The sequence below is a fragment of the Dysidea avara genome, chromosome 3 (assembly GCF_963678975.1).
Source record: "Dysidea avara chromosome 3, odDysAvar1.4, whole genome shotgun sequence".
NCBI lineage: Eukaryota > Metazoa > Porifera > Demospongiae > Dictyoceratida > Dysideidae > Dysidea > Dysidea avara.
Genome location: NC_089274.1, coordinates 4,460,141 through 4,485,138, shown reverse-complemented (window position 1 = coordinate 4,485,138; position 24,998 = coordinate 4,460,141). Strand labels below are relative to the sequence as shown.

At 37.2% G+C, this 24,998-nt stretch overlaps 1 protein-coding gene across 1 annotated transcript; it reads left to right on the top strand.

Annotated features, from left to right (window-relative positions):
- Window positions 1–711: 711 nt before the first annotated feature.
- LOC136248999 (leucine-rich repeat serine/threonine-protein kinase 1-like) lies at window positions 712–24,985 on the top strand. The gene is made up of 20 exons (XM_066040880.1): window positions 712–1,086; window positions 5,132–5,163; window positions 6,825–6,990; window positions 7,041–7,079; window positions 7,129–7,264; window positions 7,315–9,516; window positions 10,346–10,544; window positions 10,599–10,721; window positions 11,771–12,017; window positions 12,103–12,259; window positions 12,322–12,392; window positions 13,792–13,899; window positions 18,058–19,280; window positions 19,338–19,457; window positions 21,394–21,690; window positions 22,222–22,479; window positions 22,534–22,674; window positions 22,728–23,207; window positions 23,287–23,875; window positions 24,358–24,985. Exons 1-20 carry the CDS (start codon window positions 777–779, stop codon window positions 24,825–24,827), a joined length of 7,368 nt encoding a protein of 2,455 aa, XP_065896952.1. The 5' UTR covers window positions 712–776; the 3' UTR covers window positions 24,828–24,985.
- The last annotated feature ends 13 nt before the right edge of the window (window positions 24,986–24,998 follow it).

Sequence of the window (24,998 nt, the reverse complement as noted above, 5' to 3'; positions counted from 1 at the left end):
AATATAGCTAACTAATATTGTGCTACTAGATTTTAACTGGCATGGTCTTAGCTATCAAGTTGAGTACAGCTATAAATATACCTTGATGATACTTCTGGAAGGGATATTTAAACCATCTATGTATCTCCTCGCTGTTCGTGGTGTAGTCTGAGGTGTAGTCGGTGAACCAGTGCTGTTCCTTTGTACAGGAGTCGAGACTGGAGTGTTCTCAGGCTCGTTGCTAGTAGTAACTCCGCTTCGCACTGGTGTAAAACTTGCAAGACATCTGAATAAATGCAGAAGTGAATGGATCAGTGCAGCCTGCACAAGATAGTCACCACTATGTATATAAACTATGGTACTTCAACATTTGCAACTAGCTATGCTGTTGCTGCAAACTGCTCACACGTGGCGGGACACGTGGCATTCGCCAGCTGCATATATATTTACGATCGTTTGCTGTTATAAAGTACCTACGATCTATAAGCATACCTTTCACGTCCATCAGTAGCTTCTCCCATGCAAAAGTTCCGGCTGAGGTAAAAATATTAACTACGTAATATAGTGTACTGTTGCGCTAAATAATTAGAAACACCGTAGCAGGTTTTTAATTGGCTAGAAGTTAAAAGTGGCGCAGGCCCTGAAGAAGCGTAAGAGACGCAGTGGGTGGGGTCTGGGCACGAGACTGCCGACCAATCTGAGTAATGAATTAAGTCACGTGGATTCCATAGTTCAGAAAATGGTTGGGATGTGAAGCCGTGTAGTCGTAAGAAAGACGTTGCTTTTACAGCCACGAAATGACTGATTTGATCCAGGAAGTTGCTAGAGCATTGCAGCAGAGGAGTTCCCATTCGGGTGCTTCCTGTACTCGTTTATGCGATGTCATGCCCGATAATATGATGTCTGAAGAACAATGGATTGAGTTTGTATTAAGCCGGCGTGGAATCGATCACCTTAATAACTTCTTCTTAACGAATTTTGACAGAGAAGTCCTCCAGTGGTTTGTCAACAAGCCACTGGCGAGGAGCTCGACGAGTACTACTCTACTTCACCTGGAAACCAGGGATAGGCGACACGCTGTATTATCGCTACTGCTGAAATTTGGAGGCAAGTTTAACTATAATGCTATATAGTTGCATAGATCCTTTACACCCCATAAAGGATCTATGATAGTTGTGTAGGTGTGCGGTAGCTAACTTTTTGATTATGTACTCATCTGCATAGCAATAATCTATGATCCATTCTTATGATTTGGATTTGTATGTACGTGTATGTATGTGTATGGGGGTATTCTTATGTTTGTTAGCACATGCCAACTGGTGCTGGGGGTGGTGGCAAGGGAAGACCATCTAGCCCGGGAAAAAAAATTGTATGGGGAATTCACATAAGTACACGCTGTAGGTAGATCTGCGACTGAATGGTCAAACTCTTGACTGACTAAAATTTCACCTTGACCTGTGAGTATTAAAGGTGTGTGACCTGTCCAGTGACATGGTGACGAATATTTATACTTTTGGATTGCGGGTTTCAAATTTCATCCTTGGCCATTGACTTGGCATGAATTCAGTGGCCTTGGCCTGTGACCTATAGTTTTACTGTGGTCACAGATGTAGTCACAGCAATCATTAATGACTATTTGTAATCAAAGCCTCAATGTTTTGTTTGCACCACCCCTAGAGACATTGCTAAGGTAAAGCAGGCTTTTTGTATAGGTAGAGACATATGTAATAGGATTTGACAAGCTACTTTGTCTCTATACATTAGAGCTTGACATCAAATGCACTATATCAATTGTAGGGCATGACATTGATAGGTGCTATATTTGATTTCACAGTTCCAACTGACAAGCCAGATTTGTATAGGTTGAAAATTTTATAACAAAATTCTATAAGTCAATGAGTACTAGCTATGACACAAGTAATATCTTTCAGATAGTAATTAATAATCACATGCATGAGATATATACCAAATAGCTAAAGCACTATCTTATATGCTGGTAGTTTCTAGGCATACATGCATGTTTCTATATTATTATTGTTAACTCTTAGTTAGAACAAATATATGATGAAAAATCCCAGGGGGGGTAGGTCATGACATATGTACGTGTATTGAATATTGCACAAAATACTAAAAATATTTCATGTGAGCTGAATAGTCTCTGCACAAAAAGTAGAGGAAGGGCACGATGGGGCGTGATACATATTTCGATTCTACCCAGTTTCCTGTTTATAATGGTGTAAGTCACGGTTATAAAAACGCTGCCATTATGGAGTAAATAGAATTACAGTGATGACGATGTGTGGTCACGACTTTCACGTCAACAGTAGCAGTGATCATCAGTGATCATATTACCATCAGTGATCATATTACAATCATTGTTGTGTGATTTATTACTTTCAACAGATACTATGACTATGTTTAATAAAAATATTTTTGTTAGTGCTTCATAGTGCACATGGTCTTATCCTACCCCCCTGGACAAATCCAGTGATGTTATAAATCATTTTATAGGAGGTTTTGAGTACAGGTCTTGAATAATTGTAACACAGTCTTTCTCAAATCACATAAATTCATCATTTATAGGAAATGGGATGGCCATTGAGAAATTCATGGTGGTTGCTTCAATGGTCTTTAATTACATTTGTGTTAATTAGTGGTCACACTATGCACTTGTAATGGTACATAACTAGTTGTAAACCAGACTACAGAGCATTGGCTATACAGTCGCACACATAATACTACAATAGAAATTAGTTCTGTATAGTAGGGACCACAAAGGTTTGGGAGTGGTCCATGAATAACATCACCCAAAAACCAGCCTCATGTTTCCCTGACGACAGCGAAGCAGTGGGTTAGGTAAAACTAAGCCCAGACAAGCCTTCCGATCAACCCAAAACATTTTCAACAAGTTGTGATGATTTTTTTTTAAATGGAATTTTCTAGTGACTGATGCCTTCAGACAAGCATAACTCAATAATACCCACGGCTACAGGCTTGATTTTTTCACTGTTCAACATCGCTTCAGCCGGACACATGCCTTTTGGCATACCACAGTATATACAATGCATTCGTCATGGACTTACTAGTGTCCCCCTTTGTGTCCCATTCATCTTTGCTGACAGTGAAAGGTGTTGATTTGTCGGTAGCACGTAATGGCTTCGCTTCGTAACGGAAACCATCCGTATTTTTCATAGGGGCTACTGTGATTGCAGAGGTGCTTTTCAAACATTTCTTGATTTGTAATGCTGTGAAATGGGTTGAATATAGCTGACAACAAAGCGTAATGGATACTTCACTTTTCAGACAATAATTGATAGCTGGGACGCGCAGCGCCATTTCTTTCTTTTGATGTGGTATGCATAGGTTCACCAGTCATAATAATTTTATTTTACAAAAACAATTAACAAACAAGTGCACAAAAATTTGAAACTAGTGTAGGGACCATACATAGCACATCGATAAAAGGTACTGAAACAAGCTGGAATAGTGCACGATTTTAAATTACAGTATAACAATAAGAAGTGTTATATGCCTACTGTGCTCCAAGATACCATAACGGAAATGCACAGTAGGGTTATAACACTTTTTATCGATGTGCTATGGTCCCTACTCTAGTTGAAAATTCCAATTTTTTTTGTGTACTTGTCAACTATATGACCCAATGATAACACCATGCATGCACTGTTATTGTAAGTAATGTGTGGTAATTAATATTGCCTATTGTTACAGCAAAACAAATGCATACCTTATAATTGCAAAATCTGTAAGCAAAGCTACACTGCAATGATTGTTACATATGTACTGTATACATTAATGGTGTCATATCACCATTATTGTAGTTGGTACTGTTATTGTAGTATAATGGTATCAAACGGTACAGTCGTACCATTTAAGTAGGGATTTTGGTGAAATTTTCGTGTGCCGCCCAAAATTCTGCCTTTAAAAAGCATCCTAGAGATATCTTTTATCTCCAATCAGGCTGCTTGTCTTCTTCTTCATCCATCGAAACCATATCGAGGCATTAATTTTCCGTATCAACACTTTCTCTAAGCAGCATAATAGACGCCACAAGATTATTTAAGGTGCTTAGACTACACGCTACTGTATGGAGGTACCAGTACTAGATAGCTTTCATGATAGGTCACAAGATCATGCCCCTTCTTTATTCTACGCATTATCGATCTATTGTTTAAGACACACCCCTTTAACGCTAGCTGTATTTCAGTGACCACACACCTTCAAGTTGGAAGACTGACTCGAGATACTCTAATAATTGCACAATTACCACGCCCCTTTTGGGCAAGCGCACATCTTTGCAGGCTGACTCGAGATACTCTAATACAGCAGTCACCCTAATAGAACAGTCACATGTTTATAGCTAGCTGTATGCTTTAACAAAAAACTGAACAAACTAGTACACTAAAGATTATAAATTTAAAAATGAAGTAGGGATCCAAGCGATAAAAAAGTAGTGAAACAAGAGATGAACGATGGTAGCTGTTACAGCATAGCTTGGTGGGAAATCCCTACTTTGGCATTGAACACAAAAATTGCTATACCATGCCAAATTAGGGATTTCCCACCAAGCTATGCTGTAATAGCTACCATTGTTCATCTCTTGTTTCACTACTTTTGATCCCTACTTCATTCTTAAATTTATAATTTTTAATGTACTAGTCATATATAAGGTTTTTGTTACATAATCATATAAGGGCTTTGTTCCTTGTCAAAACTCTGACTGTGTAATGAATTTAGTTAACATGTGGGTATTTGTCAACTTTATACCATCATTTGTGACCTGGCTATACCTTTTAGGTACATGAACAAAATTATTAATTTAATAATGGAAGTAAGGTTCCAGTAGTGAAACATGAATGATGGAAAAGTTACCACCATTGGTGGTAATCTATGCAAAGTGCATGTAATTTTTAAACTGCCAAGCAAAAACAAGCACGATGCTTACAAGCACATAATTGTCTCATTGACTGTGAGCCAGACCTGGAGCCTCAGAAAATAATTACTTAGATATACATCACTAACAAGATCTGTAACACACAGACACATTTGTTAGCTATATCTAAAGCATTATTGTGTACATGTGAAATATGTGTAAGCAAATTTTGTGTGACATGTGTGCTTAATCACTTTACAGGGTCTCCTAATGTTACTGATGCTAACCTACAAGTAAGAACATTTATATTAAAATTGTGTGTGTGTGCGTGTGTGAGTGAGTGAGTGAGTGAGTGAGTGAGTGAGTGAGTGAGTGAGTGAGTGAGTGAGTGAGTGAGTGAGTGAGTGAGTGAGTGAGTGAGTGAGTGAGTGAGTGAGTGAGTGAGTGAGTGAGTGAGTGAGTGAGTGAGTGAGTGAGTGAGTGAGTGAGTGAGTGAGTGAGTGAGTGAGTGAGTGAGTGAGTGAGTGAGTGAGTGAGTGAGTGAGTGAGTGAGTGAGTGAGTGAGTGAGTGAGTGAGTGAGTGAGTGAGTGAGTGAGTGAGTGAGTGAGTGAGTGAGTGAGTGAGTGAGTGAGTGAGTGAGTGAGGCTGAGTGGCTAGCGCATCAGCCTGGCAATTGAAATGTTCCAAGTTTGATGCCCGTTTATGCCAATTTGTGACTGGATTTTGGAAAAACGATCCTAATCACACATTAGACGTTTCGAGATAAACGGTTTTAAAGAATTCAAGCCAGCTCCAAGGATAGCAAACACGCATATGAAATTTGCACTAAAGATGCATTGATCTGTTACCTTTCAGACCACTTCCAGTACTTGTAGCTGCTCATAGAGTTTCCTGCCAAATAGGATAGAAAATCTGAGCAGTTGGACAAGCAAAGTAGTATCACGAGTACTCACAAAGGGGTGGGGGTAGCGGGGTGGGCAAGGGTTAGACCTCAAAATGGAGGCAGACCATGATTGTAGTTCAGAGACAAGATTACAGGGCTGTGCTGGCTCCCTAGTGGCTGATATGTAGCAAAATCCACAGAAAAACGTCTGGCCAACATTATCAGGCTGTCCACCAGTAAACCACTGATTCTTGCCAAGCCAGGTCCTTCACAAGGCCTAAAACCACCATTCGAGCTCTACACACCACCCAGAAAAGATGTCTGTTGAAACCAGCCTCGAGTAGATTGAGTGGTACTGAGTGTCAAAACTACTAGTATGATAGTGTAGCTATCCACTGGAGGTGTTAGTTTGATTTTGCCTGATGTGTGATTTGGATTGGTTTTGTAAAATCTGGTCACATTTGGTGTTGTTGTTTCCTTGAGCAAGAAACTTTATATACTCACATTGCTCCAGTTTACCCAGCTATATATTGGGTACCTGTTGGCCTGATGTCAACTAGGGAAGTAAGCCCACCCAGCTGTAACATCAATGGGTACCTGATGTTTACTGGGCAAGCAAATTCCCAACTGTCCTTGTCTCGTTTAGCAGTGTTGGGTCATAGTGGAACTTCCGGTTCCATGATCTCTCTCTGTGAGACCTGGACAATGGGTTACTAGACCTCCCCCAGGAGGATTTACCTGCACAAGGCTCAAGTGCCTTAGTTGTGCTTAGGCTGGTTCACTGGGTGGCAATAGCTGTGTTTTGCACAGCTGCAGTAGGCTTTGCTTTGCTCACCTTGAGTGTGTGTCTCTGTGTGTGGGAGTATATGTAGCCAGCCTCCTCAGGCGCACATCACTTGTAGGAAATGCGGTTAATGGTAGCATCCCTGACTGCCGTGTGGTGGAGACCAGCCAGGATTGGGAGACTCCCTTGTGTTTGCCTTGCAAGCCAATAAAAGGGCTGCATATACCATGCTTTGCATGAGGTGGACAAAGTCTAATATTATCAACCTTTATGTTTATTTTAACAGACACCAGTTCATTTTGCTGTTATTAATGTCAACACATCATGTTTGCAAACTCTACTTGAATGGGGAGGAGATCTGTACCAGCAAGACGAGGATGGTAAATCACCAATGGATTATATGACTATTAGCTCTCCTGTGAGCTTTGGCCTCACAATAAAGCAACACTGTGGTAAGGCTACATGTACGAGTTCAAACTTTTTATACTGTGTAATCAAACAGGCTTTCAAGACATTGACAATGATTTGAATTACATAGCTCGTAAGTTATAATTGTGCATTCCAATTTTTTTAATTGTTTAATTGATTAGAACTCCAGTCTATTATTCTTGGCAAGGAGGTTGATAAATCATTTGATGAATTCAGGAGTGTGTATTCATTGTTGTCCCCACATCAGAGAACATTGTGTATGAGATTAGAAGTGTCTAATCAAACACTTTTGTACAGGTACTAAAGTTTGTATAGTTGTCGTCAATGTTTTACATTGCTTTTCTTAGGGCATGTAAGGCAGGATGGACTGATATAGTATCTTTTCTGCTATCACAAATGGATCAAATTCCTCCTGCTAACACAACTACAAATGAGACTCCCCTACATGCTGCCTGTGAAGGGAATCACTATGATATAGTAGTTGAACTGATTAATAAGTTTCCTGAGTTGTTACTGATGAGGGATAAACTCCCATATAGAGGATGGTATCCTATCCATACTGTTTGTGCTTTTGGTGCTTCTGATAAAATTCTTGCAGAAGTTCTAATAGGAACCATGAAACTGTGTATCGACTTTCCACATAAATTTACTAATATCACCTTTACTGACCTGTGTGGTCAGTCTCCACTCTACATTGCTGTTGCATGTGGAAATTTATCACATGTTTCTATGTACTTACATCCATTGCTGGTTGAAACATTTCTTCAAGTTGCTCCATCACTAGTAGCTGTTAACACCAGTAATATACCAACAAAGTGCTCTGTTATCCACACTGCGGTACTTGGAGATTATAGAGAAATACTAGGCACCTTACTAAATAGATTTCCACTGGCAACTATGGGTATGGCATACCCCTGCAAGGTGACTGTGGGAGTCCTTTTGGAGCAATTTGGTCACTGCCTAAATAGTTACTCACAATTGCCAAAAATATGTGAGCGCAGTAATGGTGAACTGGCAGTGGTTCCCTATGAACAAGTCTCTGTTATGGACAAACCATTTAACGAGCTGTCTTTGTCTCCTCTTGTGGTTGGATGTGCACTTGGAAGGACAGAAATAGTAACAAAGTTGCTAGATGCTGGTGGGATTAAAACAGATTTGGCTTTGCAGGTTGCACTGTTTACAAAACATGATGATATTGTTGTCAACCTTTTATTTCATCAACAGCATGAGAAAGTAAAGTTTTTAGCAGATGGCAAAAATTTAGTGCATTTTCCTGCATCGGATTTCACTTTGAGACACGTGTTCCAGTGTACTGAAATAGATTTGCAAAGAAACTCATTGGTTACAATTCCTTTGGCTTTGTTCCAAACGCCATTGCTTAAACATTTGAATGTATCATTTAATAAGCTTTCTACTCTACCTATTGGACTAAAGGATGAAAAATTGATTGGCATAGCTAAATGGGGTTGGAATTGCTTAAGTTTAGAAACTTTAAATCTTGAATCTAATGCAATTAGCAGTTTGCCTGAATTTATTTGGGAACTTCCCAAGCTACAGTGGTTGAATGTGAGCCATAATTGTCTTGCACAGATACCCTGTGCCACAAATTATAACACTCAGTTGCATAGCCTAAAGGTCGATTTTTCACACAATCGCTTAAAGGAGGTTCCATCAATCATTATGGATTTTCAAGATGTTGATTTGACATTTAATCAGTTGGTGTCTTTGCCTATGAATCTGTGGAAATCAAAAATAATCAAAAAACTGGATGTATCCCATAATTCAATTAGTGAACTCGGTTTTCCTGGTGAGCTTTCTAGCAGTAAACACTTGGATGCATCAGTACACTTTGCCAACAGTAGTGGGAACATTTCCAGCAATGAAAGTTATGTGAACACAGAACAGCTTGATTCTGTTTGTTCTTTAACAAAATTTAATATATCACACAACCACCTAAATGGCTTTCCTACTGATTTATCATGTTTTGTAACTCATTTACAACACCTTGACGTTTCCTTCAACCAGATTGGTGATTTAGATATACAATTCCTGCCACCTTATCTCAGAGGATTGAATGCCCAGAAGAGTAATATCTTAAAGTTTGGTGTTATCACAGATGATGCAAAAAGGAACACAATTAAGAAATACTGCACTTTTTCTGTACCTGGAAGCAATTGTCCACATAAAACGCACACATCTCTACCACATCTGTCATTTTTAAATCTTGCTGGTAATAAGCTACAAGACATACAGTTTGTTTCACCGAGCAGCAAAGATCTTCTTTATCCAGAGTTAAAATCGCTTGACCTCTCTTCAAATGATCTCCATGGTAATTTCTCAGAAGACATAAAACTACAGAGTTGCTTATGTAGGTTGAATTTGAGAGATAATCCAAAACTAGAATCAATTCCAGCACAACTTTCTCTGCTCAGTGAATCTCTTTTTGAGCTACAGTTAGCTAATCTACCCCAATTGAGCAATCCACCTAGTGAGTATCACACTATGCCAACTCAAAGAATACTGTCGTACTTGAGATTACAATTGGAAACGTAAGTTTATTTTTATTAGAACTAGTTTGAATCCTGGTAAGTCTTTTTCGACATTTTTTTATGTGCTTTTTTTACCCATGATGACTTTCCTACTGGAGTATCTGATCTATGATTTTACACTCATTTAGTTTTTTGCTTTGTAATTCAGAAACTGTTACTATTTTGTTTTTCAAACCATCACAGGCACTGCTATGATGTTTAGCTGATCTATGCACTAATTTTCAAGTTACAATTTACCCTGTAACCGTGACAGAAGTTTGATCTTTTTTACATGAATAAATGGTCGTAGCATTGTAAATATCTCTCAGATTCATAGCAAACTTAGTACATGAATTCACTTTTATACGCTGTTTATCTATGCCAACTTGTAAGGCAATCAAGTTGTGCATTTGTGTTTTATAACGATTTTTTTAAATAGTGATACAATCTATTGTGACTGGAGTTGCAAAAGGGTCTTTTTCACACACAAGATTTGGACCATTTTTTTGAATCTTTGCAGTTTCATAACTTTATAGCTAGTCATGGCATAAAATTGCCTGAAATTTTCCATAAGTGCAGCTAAAGGGCTACATTTTGAAACTAAGAGCAAGTTGAGAGGAGGCAGTCATTCTTGGCAGGTGTTGACCTTTTTTTTCTCTCTCTCTCTTCAACACTGTGCCCTACCAAGAGCCCCCCTTTCTACAAATGTCTTGCTACGCCTATGATATATGTATAAATAATTTAAAGTCAACCAGCCATGTCTTAGTCATTGATACTAAAATGTACTTATGAGTCTTAATAGCTTCTGTGATTTTCATGTCTTTAATATTTTGCACTATAATTTATGTAGCTTAGTGGAGTATTCCTGCTTGAGAATTATGGTGTTTGGATATTCCAAAACTGGAAAATCTACACTTATAAACAGATTGGTGAAAAGAAAAACACGAGTATCTCAAAGAACAACACCAAACCATTCAAAAATTGAATGGGCTTATGCTCCATCCTCTTCAATCAAGCCAGTCAAGTTTATCATTTGGGATTTCAATCAGGTTATAATACTATAAAATGTAGAAATACTTTATTAGTTGTTGTAAATTGTTTAGGATGTTATTCAGGCTACTCACCATTGCTTTTATTCAAAACGAGCATTCTACTTGGTTGTGTTTAATTTGGTGGATGATGAAAAAGGAGTCCAAGAGCTGGACACTATACTGAAAAATATCCAAGTTAGTGTTTTATTCTTTATACATTAAAATAATAAGGAATAGAGAATAGGCTGGTGGTGATAGCATGAATTATACATGTACACATTAAACATCCTTACTTAGGCATCCTTACTTAGCATTGAACAAACTTTACAATCTCTACATTGCTTTGTTACATCATCATGTCTCCTTTAGCACATTAATCCTGCCCAATTTAAAAAAATAAATACATTTCATTTTAAAATAAGGTCATGGATAGTCCAACTTCCGGAAGCTGTCACGGGTTCTCCTAGGGGAGTTGTGTTTAAATCTTTTGAGGAGGGTTAGTAGACACCTTTACAAACTCATTGGTAAAAAAATTTCTTGGTAAAGAATTTTCTTCCTAGGTATGCCAAATATCTGCTAATATTCCCTGACTATGTATAATTAGTGCATGTTAAAATATTGAGCATATGCTCGTTTCTTGTACTTGATAAATGTATGCAGATGTACATACACAAGGTGCAGCTATACAAGTGATGAAATGCTAGAGGTTAGTCAACTGTGCAAGGCTATAAATTTCACATGGTACATGGCCAACGATAACTTGATTCACATGGATTAGCAAGTAAAGCAATCTTATGCAGTACGAAACTCATGCTTCACTTGAAAGCAACTGACACAAAAGGAAGTTCATATTGCATGTATTGTACTTACTGCAGTGGGTGAAAAGGCAGGTATCAACATCAAACAGTGAAGAAATCAAGCCTGTAGTCTTTCCATTGTCAAGTTATGTTTGGCTGGAGGCATCAGTTAGTTAGTCAGCATAAAAATCTGCGAGAAATTTTAAAATTTCATGGAAACTTGTAATTGGAAGGGTTTAGGGTCACTCTAAAGGGCTTGTAGCTATACCAACCGATACTGCCAAGCTTAAAGGAAAGGTGAGGCTTTTTGGGTGATGTTGTTGGGCATTGGGTAAGAAAGCCCAAACCACCATTATCCCTAATATACAGTACTACCATACTGTATGATAATGAATCATATAAACCATAAGAACAAGTCTAATATCTGTATCTTCTGTGTTGTTATAGGTACATGCACCAGGATGTCCTGTTATTTTAGTTGGTACTCATCTTGATCAGGTCAACGTCAAGAAGTTGAGTGGCCTAAAGGAATTAGTTGATGAACTATATGGTGACTCTTCTATCTATCCCATCATTGCTGCTGTCACTTTTGTGAGCAGTACAGCTCAGAAGCTTAAAGTGGATAGTGCCATTAACAAACTGAGAAAGGAAATATATTTTGTAGCAAGTCATATGTTTCTGATTAATGCCAAAAGTAATCAATTAAACATATAGTTATTTACTAATGTACAAAAATTTATACCCACTAATAATTAGGTTTCTATTTTTCTATACAATAGCGGTATATCAGCCCAGTAAGTCACCAGAAGATTCCAATGCCTTGTTGCAGCAAATGATACCAGAATCATTTTTAGACCTGGAACAAGATATTATTACAAAGGCAGCAGAAATGAGAGTGTCTAATAATATACCAGTGATAACAGTTACTGACTTTTGGTAAGCTTGTTTCATATTCTACGTATATGTGGTAAACTATTAGTATCTCTTATGACCTTTAGTTCCAGTTTTATGCCAGTCTGCAATTCAGAAAATGACTTGAAGGAAGCATTTGAATTTTTACGTGATCAAGGTAAATCATTTTGATGTATGTAGGATATTTACAATGTATATGCGTATGTTGATAAGAACTCAAGGTAGTGTGATGCAGTCAAGAAAGTCAGCACCTTAAACATTAACAGGAAGAATAAAATGAAATTTTCATACATATTAATACTGTAATTCCTTCTTTAAATCGGACCTTTTTTCAGTGAAATGTTTACAAGGCAGGCCACAAAACCACAACAAATTTTAGATGCCTTCCCTGACATACGTGTAGCCAAAGTTTCTTTTTCTTCTTGTTCATTTCTATGCCCACCGTGCAATGAAATACAAATGCATAATTTGATCGTCTTGAAATCTGGTACAATTAAGTAGAAATTGACTTTGGTACATTATTAAAGAAATCATGAGTATTTTTGTATAAATTGTACTATTTCTAAACATCAGGCACTATGCAGCTGGCTAGCTCAATCAACTATGTATGCATATTACCAAGAGTATAGGGGAATCCCCCATTATATACTCTTGATATTACATACATGAACTATGTTTTGCAATAATACATCAATTAATTAAGTTGTTGTAATTTTGGGTTTTGTAATTCATGAAATACTTAGCAGCTCTCTAATTATGTTGCTATGCACTACTAAGGAAGTGCTATTCAAACAAACTGCTTTACACAGAGACATATTTTCTCAACCGTTTTACGGTTTATCTATCATGTTTCTACCTGTAGATTTTCTTGACAAGGCCTTGAGCTGCTATTCATTTTCATGTGTGCATGTATGGGGACATGCCCCCTTTCAAGTTGAAGAGATATTCTTTTCCTGGTAGCCTATGAGGTCTTCTACAGTGTTGATTAAGTTATTGAAGTTTCGGATTTCATGATTCATGTAATTTGCTAATCACATTGCTGTGCATACGCTTTTCCTGGTAGCCTTTAAGGCCTGATACAGTGTTTTTCAGTTTGTTAAACGTCTATGGGAAGAAGCTTTCTTGCTATTTTGTGCTCACTTCCTTCCACCATGCCATATAACTTCATTGTCCTATTCGCTTTGTAATACCAATAACATGATATGTTCCTCCATGTAATGTCATGAAAAGGTCTATATTACAACCATGCCTGAAATTTACTGTTTATGGAATTACCCATTTGCTTTACTCCTGTTTGATATACATGTATGTAGCTGGTTATATAATATAAATGGAAAAATCCTCTTAAATATTATTGTCTGTTCCTGTAAGGATATGAATATGGGATGGGTACAAATTCACCAGAAAGTAGATATGCCATTTTGCCGCATTTGCCAAATGGCTCTAACTTAAAATAGCTATCAAATACTTTTTTGATTCTTCATTTCATTTGCATGTAATTAACTAATACTTAATTGAGATCTTATACCATCTACAAATTGTGTGTTTATTCACAGGGACAATTTTGTACTATTCTGACTATTGGAAACGGCAGATATTTTGCATTGATCTAGAATGGTTTTGTGATGTAGTGGGTAAAATAGTTACTATTCCAGTTAACAATGGTGAGTAACTGTTGTTGTATAAGTATTGATAAATTCAATTGTACTGGTCCATACCTTAAGTAATCAGCTATGCTGCTCAACCACACTATTTATCTAGTAATGTGTAAAGCATACACTTGAGAAAAGGCTACTTGGTTGTTTCTGGTCCTACCAACTCCCCCAAAAAAGATCTATTTTTAGTGAGGCCACCCATTATGTATTATGTTACATTTACAACGCAGTGCAGGGTGTGATTAGAACATTGTGACAAGTGCTATACAGAAAATAAAGCATATATGTGACTGGTGAGCAAAGACCGGTCTGGTCCAGTCGTTTTTACATATTCTTTGGAATTCCAATTTACCGCTTCTCTGTTATGTACATGTATCATATAGTATGGTAGTGCTGTCATGGAGGCTTGAGTCTTTCTGGCCAAAAAAAAATTACCCAAAAATCAGCTTCACAATACCATCCTGGTGCCTTGGCAGCATTTCTTTTAGGTATACCAAGCCCAAAAATGCCTTCAGTAAGACCATAAATGCTTCCAATAGATTTTTGCAAAAAAAATTAATTTATTCAATGGAATTTTTTACTGACTAACTACCTACCTGCTTGCCTGATGCCTTCAGGCAAGATAATGGCTAAGGCTACAGGCATGATTTTCTCTGTTCAACATCGCTTCGTCCCGAGATGTGCCTTTGGCATACTGCAGTACGTAAAATGTATGCATCATGCACTTAGCTTGTCCTCCTTGTGTCCCATTTCTTTCTGCTGACTGCCCAACGTCGAATCATGGTAGCGCGATGCATGGCTTGCCATTTGTAAACAGGAATCATTCATATTTTCTGTGGTGACTGGGAAGTGTTTCTGTATCAGTGAGTTATGATGGTTTATGTAAGCACCTGTAGATTCTTTTCTCGATAGCTTCTGTACATATCAATTTATTTGCTCGTCCGGCTGTCTAGTGCTGTATTTCCAATGCTGCTTAACTTCTGAATCTGAAACTTATCTAGTCCATTCCTCTGTCCCTGTAGAAAACAAAGAACAAATAAAATGCATTTTGAAAATTGTGCAGACATCGACGGTTTTCTAAAATTAGGTCACATTTAATCCCTAATTCAGTCAAGGCTGATTAGGGATTAACAGTTCACAAGTACACTAGTATATCTGCAGGTGTAGACAACCTCCCTCGTTTCCATACTTGTTATTCTATGATCCCTAATCAAACTTAAAATTCCTAATCTTTCCTTATACTTTTTTCTTGTACTGTAACATTATTATGACAGGTGAACCCGCACATACCGCATCAAAGAAAAGGATGGCACTAGAGTTAATGTTTTCATCTGTATGCATGCCCTAGTTATCAATTACTGACTCAAAAGTGAAGTGGTCATTACGCTTCGCTTTCAGCTATGTTCAGCTCGTTACACAGTGCTACAAATGAATACCAGTATCAATGGCATACGGAATTGAATCTTCGTTCATTGTGTTCGCCATGAATTTGTGCATTCACCAAGGTATAGTGTTTCCCCGGGCATACTTCTGTGTTCGCAAAGGAAGGCTAATTCACTGAAAAACGATCGTCGGTAAATTCTTTCGTCACCGCAACGTAAACAAACGTATGTAACTTTGAAATCCTTTCGTGTATGGAGATGAAACAAAGATTTTTGTACTCCCTATGAACAGGCGAACACGATGATGCCCAGGATTATCCATCGGAGGCTTAATTTGCCCACCAGTGAGGCAATAACAACTTGCGTAAATTATTTTCAGGAGCTTGGATTTTTTACCCATAGTTTTTAAATGCATTTTATTACAATAGTACTATTGTGCATATATCGACGGTTTTCCAAAATTCGGTCACAAATGTTCACTAGGATATCTGCAGGAGTAGGCAATCTTCCTTGTTTCCCTACTTTTTTTTCTGTGATCCCTAATCGAACTTGAAATTCCTAATTTTTTCTTATACTTGAGACTGGCAAAGTTACAATGGTCTTGGAGTTACGTGCATTGCTTTTGAAACAGCAAGAATTTTGCATCAATATGGACCACAAATTGCAGATACCTTATTAATTGATCTAAGCTCATGACTGCAATAAGATACAAAGTGGCTCAATATGTTTATAATGAACTGGCAAATTTGTCAAGAGTGTTTTCTCTATAGTCCTCCATGTGCACAAAGAATAAGCCATTTCAACAAAGGAATAACAATGGTAAACTCTATTTCCACACTATAAGCACCCATAACTTGCCTGCCTTTTGTTACATGAAACTTTCACAGGCAAATCTGATGGTATTATAGGTTTTAGTGGTTTGAGCTTGCTACTGAAACAATTAAAATGTATGTGAAATTTTTATGTGGCAAGTGTATTTATACCCAGTTTATTTCAATAGCAACACAGAGTTTTGCGAAAATGGCCAGTCGATATAGATGAGGTGAGGCTAAATACTTTAGTAGCATTAGCTTTGAGGCTGAGCACCAAGTACTTTTTTGTACAGGCAATGTTTTTTTCAAGTGGACTGAAACCCAGTACATAAAAGAACATTAATATGGTAGTACCAGAAACATAGTTTGAACTTTTCCTGAAATAATGCCACAGCATTTGGTGACTGTTTGAAAAAGACAAATACATGTTAAATATGTATATGTATACTAAACCTACTGAAACATGATTTAGAAAAGGCTGAACAAAGTTATTTTTGCTATTCACAGTATATTTAACTATAGTACATAATTATACATATGTAACACTTTGACACCTCAGATCAAAGGAATTCCAGAGGATACATTTGCCATGTATACCTCTTTACAGGGAGACATCTAAATGTACACCGGTGTACATTGAAATGTATCCCAGGAAAGTGGTTGCACTACTAAAAAAGCAAGCCACTTTCATCAAAGCAAGCATGGCCTTGATGTGGATGAGGTAGAGGTACCACCCTCTGTTTGTTTTATGCAAACTCAGACCGAAATCGAATGTGGGAATAAATTAATGCTCATGTGATGATTACCACAAATTGAAGTGTTGCCACAAGAAGCACTCAAATGAAGGCGTTTCAGTATCCTTGCCATTCCACAAGTTGAGAAATATTACTTAAAGGTGAGAACTAGCCTTACAGTGCATTCACAAGTGTTTCGGCATGTTTTTGAATGCGGACATACCCACATTATGGATGACACTAGTTAACCACTCTATAACCCCTTTAGGTCTTTAGTATACGTTGTGAAGTCTTTAAACAATGTGAAAGCATTAAAAACACTTACAAATATCCCGAATTTTGTCCTACTCAACTTTTCCATGATATCCGTAGGACTCATCTGTTTATTATAACAATCATAGCTACAACGTTACTTGCTGCCTAATCATAATCAAACTTTCAGGCATGCATATAAAGCAAATCCAGTGGTTACACTCATATTGGTATCAAGGCTGAGCGGAAGTGTTACATATTAGCTGTAACATGAGCACTCATGATTTACCTGATATGTATGCCTGCAGCCCTCGGGCTTTGGGCATACATAGCAGGGAAATCACTCATGCCCACGTTACAACTACAAAATATGTGGTATAAACATATATGCATATAAGGGGTAATGCGTTGCAAATTTGTTTTGTTGTGAAGCCATTCAAGAGTGCATAAACACGTGATTATTTTGTGTACGATAAAATCATGTGTGTGTCAGTGGATGGGAGAACAATCTTAAAACTATCCATAGATTTTATTCTATGGTTGTAAAGGAATAAACAGGCAGCGGGAGAGTAATTGACACTACACAACAATGTTTGTTCCAAGTATCACAACCAGGCAAGTTGTAACAGCAATGTTATTGTATGGAATGAAGCGCTTCGTCTTGAGCAAGATAATCACGCCTTCTACCATAATGTAATACCTTTGTTACATTGTTAGACAGCCCAGGAACCATTCTAAGCTAGCTCACCTGGCTTACATCGTATAGGGACAGATATACAAAGATTGCCACTTTAATGACACACATGATCCATAACAATGATGTAATTTGTTGATTCGTTTGTTTATGATTACATCATAAACTTGAACAACTTCACGTATAAACAATTCACGACACATTACCCCTTTAACTATGGTACATATACATATTATATGGTATAAAAACTATATGGTATATAGTCTTGTAATTACCCTTTTCTTTGTTCACAGGGATAGTTCCTAAGAAATTATTTTTTCAATGGTGCAGGCCATTTCTATCAAGCCATCACAATGAAAGCCTGGAATTGTTTGCAGCTTATGATATCATAATAGATTTAGGAGAATCGTCATGTTTTGTTCCATCACTTCTTCCAGAAAGCTCTACTGTACTTGGTACCAATGACACACTGGTTTGTACTACTGCCAATAGTAGTACTACTCCTCGTGGAGCTGAAAATCACAGCACAGAAGCATCATGTAGTATTGATGATGAATACTCAAGTGATGATAATGATGATGATGACTACGTTAAGTCTTTAGTTGACCGTGTGCTAAAACATGGTCACTGCAAGCTAGCTAACCAAAAAGGTCTTACTAGTAATAGTAATCTACTTCATCTTAACCAACAGTCAGCAACTAACAGTTGTAATTTTTATAACATTAACTTGATGAAATCATCCTATTTTGAAAAATCTACTGACTTGCTTACACCGTATGTTAGCAGAAAAGTATACTATTCTATTCCTAAGGTCAAAGATATTGCTGATGCATCATTTTATCCACCACTTTGCCGCTTTTGGTTTTCACGATTCATTCCTAGTGGCTTTTGGCAAAGACTGCAATCAAGGATTGTGTCAGGTGTTGAAATTAAAAATGTTTTGTTAAAACTTTTACCAATCATTCAACATCATAGTTTGCACTCACTGTGGAACCTGTGGCAGTCTGGTATAGCTATTGTATACAAGAAGACAACATTGCTAGAACTCAAACATGAAGCTAACTTTACATTGGGTGATAATCAAAAATTAGTACTACGATATGGAGACCATAGAATTATTTTGTCTATTAACACTGCTGAATTGATATTCCTGCATGAAACAAATGTTAAAGCAGATTGTCGTCTATCGTGTGAAATGGTACTGAGCCTAACTACAAAACTGTTAGTTTTAATTGAGCAACTAATACTTGAATTAGATACATGGTTTCCGAGAACATTACAGATCAATCCATCAGGGGAAGTTACATCTTATGTCCCTTGCTATCGCTGTATACAAGATGCAAAAGTCAATTTGTATTTCAATTATACTGAGCACGTCATGATATACTTAAATGGATACAGCAACAACATTTTCTGTTTTAGCTTCAAAAAATTGCTTGACTTATACTCTACCGGTAAAACTCCAACATGTCACCACCATGGAAGATTTTTTGTAGAACTTTGTGCTCCAGACATAGTGAGTACTGTGGTGTATGAAGTGGCCATATAGAATATTTTCTGTGTGTTTGTGTAGGCATTTAAGGATGTTCAGCATGTTGTGTGTGGTCCAGACATTCCAATCAACATCGACAAGGACAAGGTACTCGGAAGGGGTGGTTATGCTTTGGTACTTAGAGGAGAGATGATGAAACCTGTAAGTGTAACATGGACAAAATGTTCTATCTGTAATAAACAACAAGAACATTACATGGCACAAAATAAAGCTGAGTATGCAGTATGTGATTTTTAGGGAAGAGAACCAGCTCTAATGTCCACCACACTATAGTCTACATTATAAAGAAAAGGGCCTATATCTATGCCTATATATACAGAGCTATAAGGCAGTGTATTGATACTCAAGGGTTTTCATTTCATATGACATAAGATAGTCTGTGGTTTAACTATTCTTGCTCAAGTCTGTGAAACTGTATGCCAGAACTGTGAAGATTGTTGCAATTTAAATATCCCCCCCACACACACACACACATTTACACAACACCTAACCTCTTAAGTGATGGGATGTAATTGTTCACCATCCCAGCAAAACCCACAAGGTTTGCACCAAGGTACATTTCTGTTGAAAACAACAGGTAAAATAATGCAAGAAAAATAATATTATCATGCAAGTTTTAATTGCTCTATAAATAATCTTTCAAAAATCAGTGGAACATATATGCAATCTTTTTTGCCTATTGTTTTTGTTTGCTTGTTTGTTTTTTTTTCTATAGCCCAAAGTGCATGTGTGTTACATGTATTGGTTTACATTGTGGTAGTATCATCATTTCTTTACTTGTGGGGTTAAAACTATACCATAGTAAGTTTAATAACATTGGTAAACACTTTGAGCCAAATTCCAACAATAATCAGCTTGCTGTGCAAATTAATAGTGGGTTTTGTTAAAACAGTCACATATATGTATAGTATAGAGCAAGTGGACCCCAGGCCTAAAGACCAGGGACCCAAGGGTTTAGTATTTCATGACCATTTACCTTGTACTAGTTGATCCTGCAGGTCACGATTGTATGGGTTGATCTCTTCTGTGATCGCACTTAGTGAGTTTGAGCATCTATTCTCAGGGCTAATATGACCAGACTAGCTACTAATCCAAGTTTTTCATTACAGAAACTTTTTAATACAACTATTCCAAGGAAGTAGCTTAATTCAGTGAAGCAGCCGGTGTCCCCCAATACTTGACATGGAGAGCAAAACCCTTTGACAGTGGGAATAGACTTGATTGATTCTATGTCGCCATCCATGTTGGAGTTGTGAAGAATGAGTGGCCTATGCTACTACTAGCTGCGAGTTCAAAACTCTTTCAGAGGAGGCACTTATAACTGACAAGTATAAGGAAAAATTAAGAATTTGAAGTCTATCATAGGGAAACAAGGGAGCTAGGTCGCCTACGCTTGCAGATATACCACTTGACATTTATTCCATAATTCAGTCATGGTAGGAATTAAATGTCCAGTAGTATATCTGCAGGTGTAGACGACTTAGCTCCCTTGTTTCCCAATTGAGCTTAAAATTCTTAATTTTTATACGTACTTGTTTACTTTTTTGTTACATTATTATGACTGGTGAATCCGCACATACCACCACATCAAAAGAAAGGATGGTGTCAGAGGTAATGTTTTCTACTATGTGCATCCCAAATATCAATTACTGACTCAAAGGTGAAGTGACCAATACACTTTGCTTCCAGCTATGTTCAGTCCGTTACACAGCACTACATATAAAGAACAGGTGGGAAAAGTGCCTCTGAATTCAATCCAGTCACCACAACAAAATTAATATGGATGATTTGTGTGTCCCAATTACTGAAGGCTTGACTCAAGTGGCCATTACGCTTCACTTTCAGCTATGTTCAGCCCGTTTCGCATTGCTACAAACGAAGAACAGTAAGAGAAGCGTATACTATTGTACTGTATGTTAAGCACTGCAGAGTTAATTAAGTAAGGAATGTATTAAAATGTTAGAAAGTTCATAGAAAGTTGGGTTCTCACGGGTCCGGGTCCTCGGGTCTCAGAGTCCATTGTACCACTTAATACATGTTGTAACTGAATTTAAATCAGTTTTTGTTTGCTGTATAGCGACAGTTGGTTGCAATCAAAGCAATGATGAGTTCACAAGCTGAAACAACAACTGTCACTGACTATTTTGACAATTATGCAGTTTCACTTAAAAATTACCAAACGATCAGAAAAGAAGTTTCCTTTCTCTCTACACTACATCATGACAACTTAACTCAGTTATGTGGTGTGAGTACCAGTCCTTTTTTGCTGCTAATTGAGTTAGCTCCTCTTGGAAGTCTGCGTACTATTATCAAAGAATACAGAGTTGCTGATACGGTTCTTGCATCACCTGTTCTCTGTCAATCCATGACTCAGGTAAGCAATGTGCTGATATATTGTGACATGTGATGTAAATGTTTAAGAGCAAAGTTTAGCAATCTTTTTAACAGAAGTTTTGCAAAGAATATATGATGAGATTTACTAAACCACAGTTGTCAGCTTAGTAAAATGTTGTCCGTTTTCTAACACTCCTAGTATTCCCACTGACTGGTCATAGCTAAGAACTGGCTACTTACTTGATCTAAGTAACCACTTTAATTTTACCATGTACCTTATTCACTGGGTGACTAAGGTGTTGGTTTGACACCAAAAATGGGAAGCTGAATCTTTGACACATAGGTAATAGGGCTGTTAAAGTTAGCTGCAGGTTAAACTCGTACTGTCTAGATAAGCAGTTAATCATGAGATGAAAATTCCAATTGTTTATATAGTTGATGGGACAATGACAGCTTGTAGAGTGTTAATTGGTGGCTACACAATGTAGTCAATCATGATATGAGATATGCTATTGCTACTGATAAACATGTGTGTATTCACAATTTTTATTATGTACTTCTGTTAACACAGATGGCATCAGCGTTATCTTTCTTGCATCAAAAGCATGTGATTTACTTTGATTTGAAATCAGATAACATTTTAGTTTGGAAGTTCCCTTTACCCACCTCATCTAAAACAAATCAAACTGTGTTGCTGAAAATCACTGATTATGGCATAAGTAGAGTATCCACCTCAGGATATGAAATCAGAACCAACAATGTTGATGGTACTCCTGGATATATCGCTCCTGAGGTGCTTCTTGGGAGAAATATCTTACAAGCTGATAAGGTATGTTTGCACCAAATTTAGTAGCATATAGCCGTACTGTTATGTGCTTAACAGATAGATGTATTCTCCTATGGAATGACTGTATATGAATTGATTAGCTTACAAATGCCATTTGAGAAATTGTGCAAAATCAATCCTGATGTTAATATCAATACATATGTCACCAAAAAAAGGCGACCTCCCCTTCCCTTAAAAGTAAGCTTACTGCCTTTATAATGTACATATCTCTATAATATATATTTTCACAGGGTATCTGGTCTCCTTACCTTGTTCAAAACATTATGAATCTTTGCTGGGAGCATGATCCTAACAATCGTCCTAAAATGTCTCAAGTAGTGGAATGGTGTAACCTTCCTGAGGTTGAAGTCTTGAGGGCTGTGTACCATTTGGAAAATGGAACGTTGAGTGCTATTTGTCAATGTCAGATTGATCATACTCATATCCATTCATTGGATGTTGATAGTGTAGATACAAGCAAAGTCAAATTCACCATAACACCTTACACAGAAGATGATCCATTGCTTTCTTTTCCCGTACCATCCTCCCCCAACCAGCACCCTCTTTTGCCACTAACGCCTTTTGAAAAATGCAAAGATGAGAATGAAAATTTTAATTTTAGAGTGGAGACATCTAATCTTCATTCTCAGTTATGGATAGTACAGCTAATTGACGAACATGCAAGTGAATTGCAAATATTTTCTTATAATAACAGTCAAGCTGGCTATAGAGTAAGTACATAGTTACAGCTCTGTGCACTACATTACTTGTAGTACTTGTATGTATTAATGTTTTTAATTAATTATTTAGATGTATTCCACTTCAATATACACAACTAAAGTATCAGCCATGGTGGATGTAGGCCAGTACATGTGGATATATACTGCAGATCATAAGCTAAACGTAGTTCATATTTCCACAATGCAAAACATAGCGTGCTTTTTACTGGAAACTAAACTGTCTGCCATTGAGTTGCTTCATGTTCCTGAATGGCAAGTGGTTATCGTGTTATGGAGAAAATCACAACTGTGGTTTATTCATGATAAGATTAAAGATGGTCTTCATGTAATGGATGTTATTAAACTAGATAAACGTGATCCTGTTATCCATATGTGTGTTGTAAATCTGTCTGAAAGAACTGAAGTGTGGGCTACTCAGGGTGACAGGAAGATAGTGATATTTGAAACTTCATCCAATGGTTTCTGGAATAGTGACACATTACTCTGTACTGTTGAAAACAGATCACTGTTTGCCAGCTTAATTGTATGTCTTTGTTTTACCAGCACCGTTAGTGGAAATAACATGGTACATGTGTGGGTCTCCTTCAACCAACAACCTTACCTAGTGTGTTGGGATGCCAAGAAAAGAATTCAGATTAACTGCATCAAAACAAATACAGGTATATTGATGATGCAATAATAGCTCTGTATGTTCAAGAGAGAAATTTTTTGCTGATTTCAAGGTTTTGGGGATTAACAGCAAAAATTTTATCCTTGATCTCCATATAGCTAGTGTAATTTAAATTAGGTAACGTTGCTCAACCTCAAAATTTTGCCCCTTGAAATATTTGGCTATAATTATGGTACCATGCACATATATGCCCAAACAAGACTGTACAATTTTATTTTACGTAACTGGTGCACTGAAACATCTACATTGATTAGTTACTAACTATTTAATTTTCAGGTATGCAAAGAGCTATGCATCTTGGTAGGTACGATCTGCCTTATGCAGACATCATGCAACTTGTCCTATATTTCATCCAGATTCCATATACTATAATAAAGTAATATTTTACTGTAATAAGGATACAGGCACCCATTTGACATAATTAAACACTAAATATTGTCAAATTTAACTTACTACTGTCTTTGTTCATAGGGTATGATGTTACTTCTTTGCTTGGCCACCAAAATCAATTGTATGTTGGAACTTCATCTGGACTAGTTGAAGTTCATGACTCAGAGAAAGGCGTTATCCTACAGCAATATTCTTTACATGTTTCTGCAATCCACAGAATTATTAAACTCCCACCAGAAATTCACAAGTGTATTTGTGCAGAATTATTTCCTACGGTGAAATCCAACACTGAACTTTCCAATATCAGTGACCATGTTGGTAGTAGATCAGCAGATAAAGATGAAGATGTTATCCCAAAGGAAAGAAGCTTACAAGAACACGCTTTGCAGCAAAGCTCTAGCCCATGTCTTCCACATTTGTCATATTCCGCACCTTTGATTGTCAGTATTGGTGATGGTTTAGCAAACTGGTTAAATGCAGATGGCAAAGAGAGGATGGCTGACCATAACTTAGAGCTCCTTACTTGGACTGGTTATGGACACTTAAGTTAAAGGATTATATCTACTAGCAGTTGTATCTAGCTATAAGTGTTTCATGAAGTTTAATTGATATAGTGTTTAATCGTAATCAGTTATAGCATTTTATTTCCCCAGGTTATTACCCTTACGTCATTTGTGTGATTGAAGTAATATGCAGATAAATTACAAGAAATCCGTAATGTA

Excerpts from the sequence above, each read along its gene's own strand:
- LOC136248999 (XM_066040880.1), top strand. The coding sequence starts at position 777 with ATGACTGATTTGATCCAGGAAGTTGCTAGAGCATTGCAGCAGAGGAGT. Across the intron at positions 12,018-12,102 it reads GTTTCTGATTAATGCCAAAA|CGGTATATCAGCCCAGTAAG; the intron begins GTAATCAATTAA and ends TCTATACAATAG. Across the intron at positions 12,393-13,791 it reads TGAATTTTTACGTGATCAAG|GGACAATTTTGTACTATTCT; the intron begins GTAAATCATTTT and ends GTTTATTCACAG.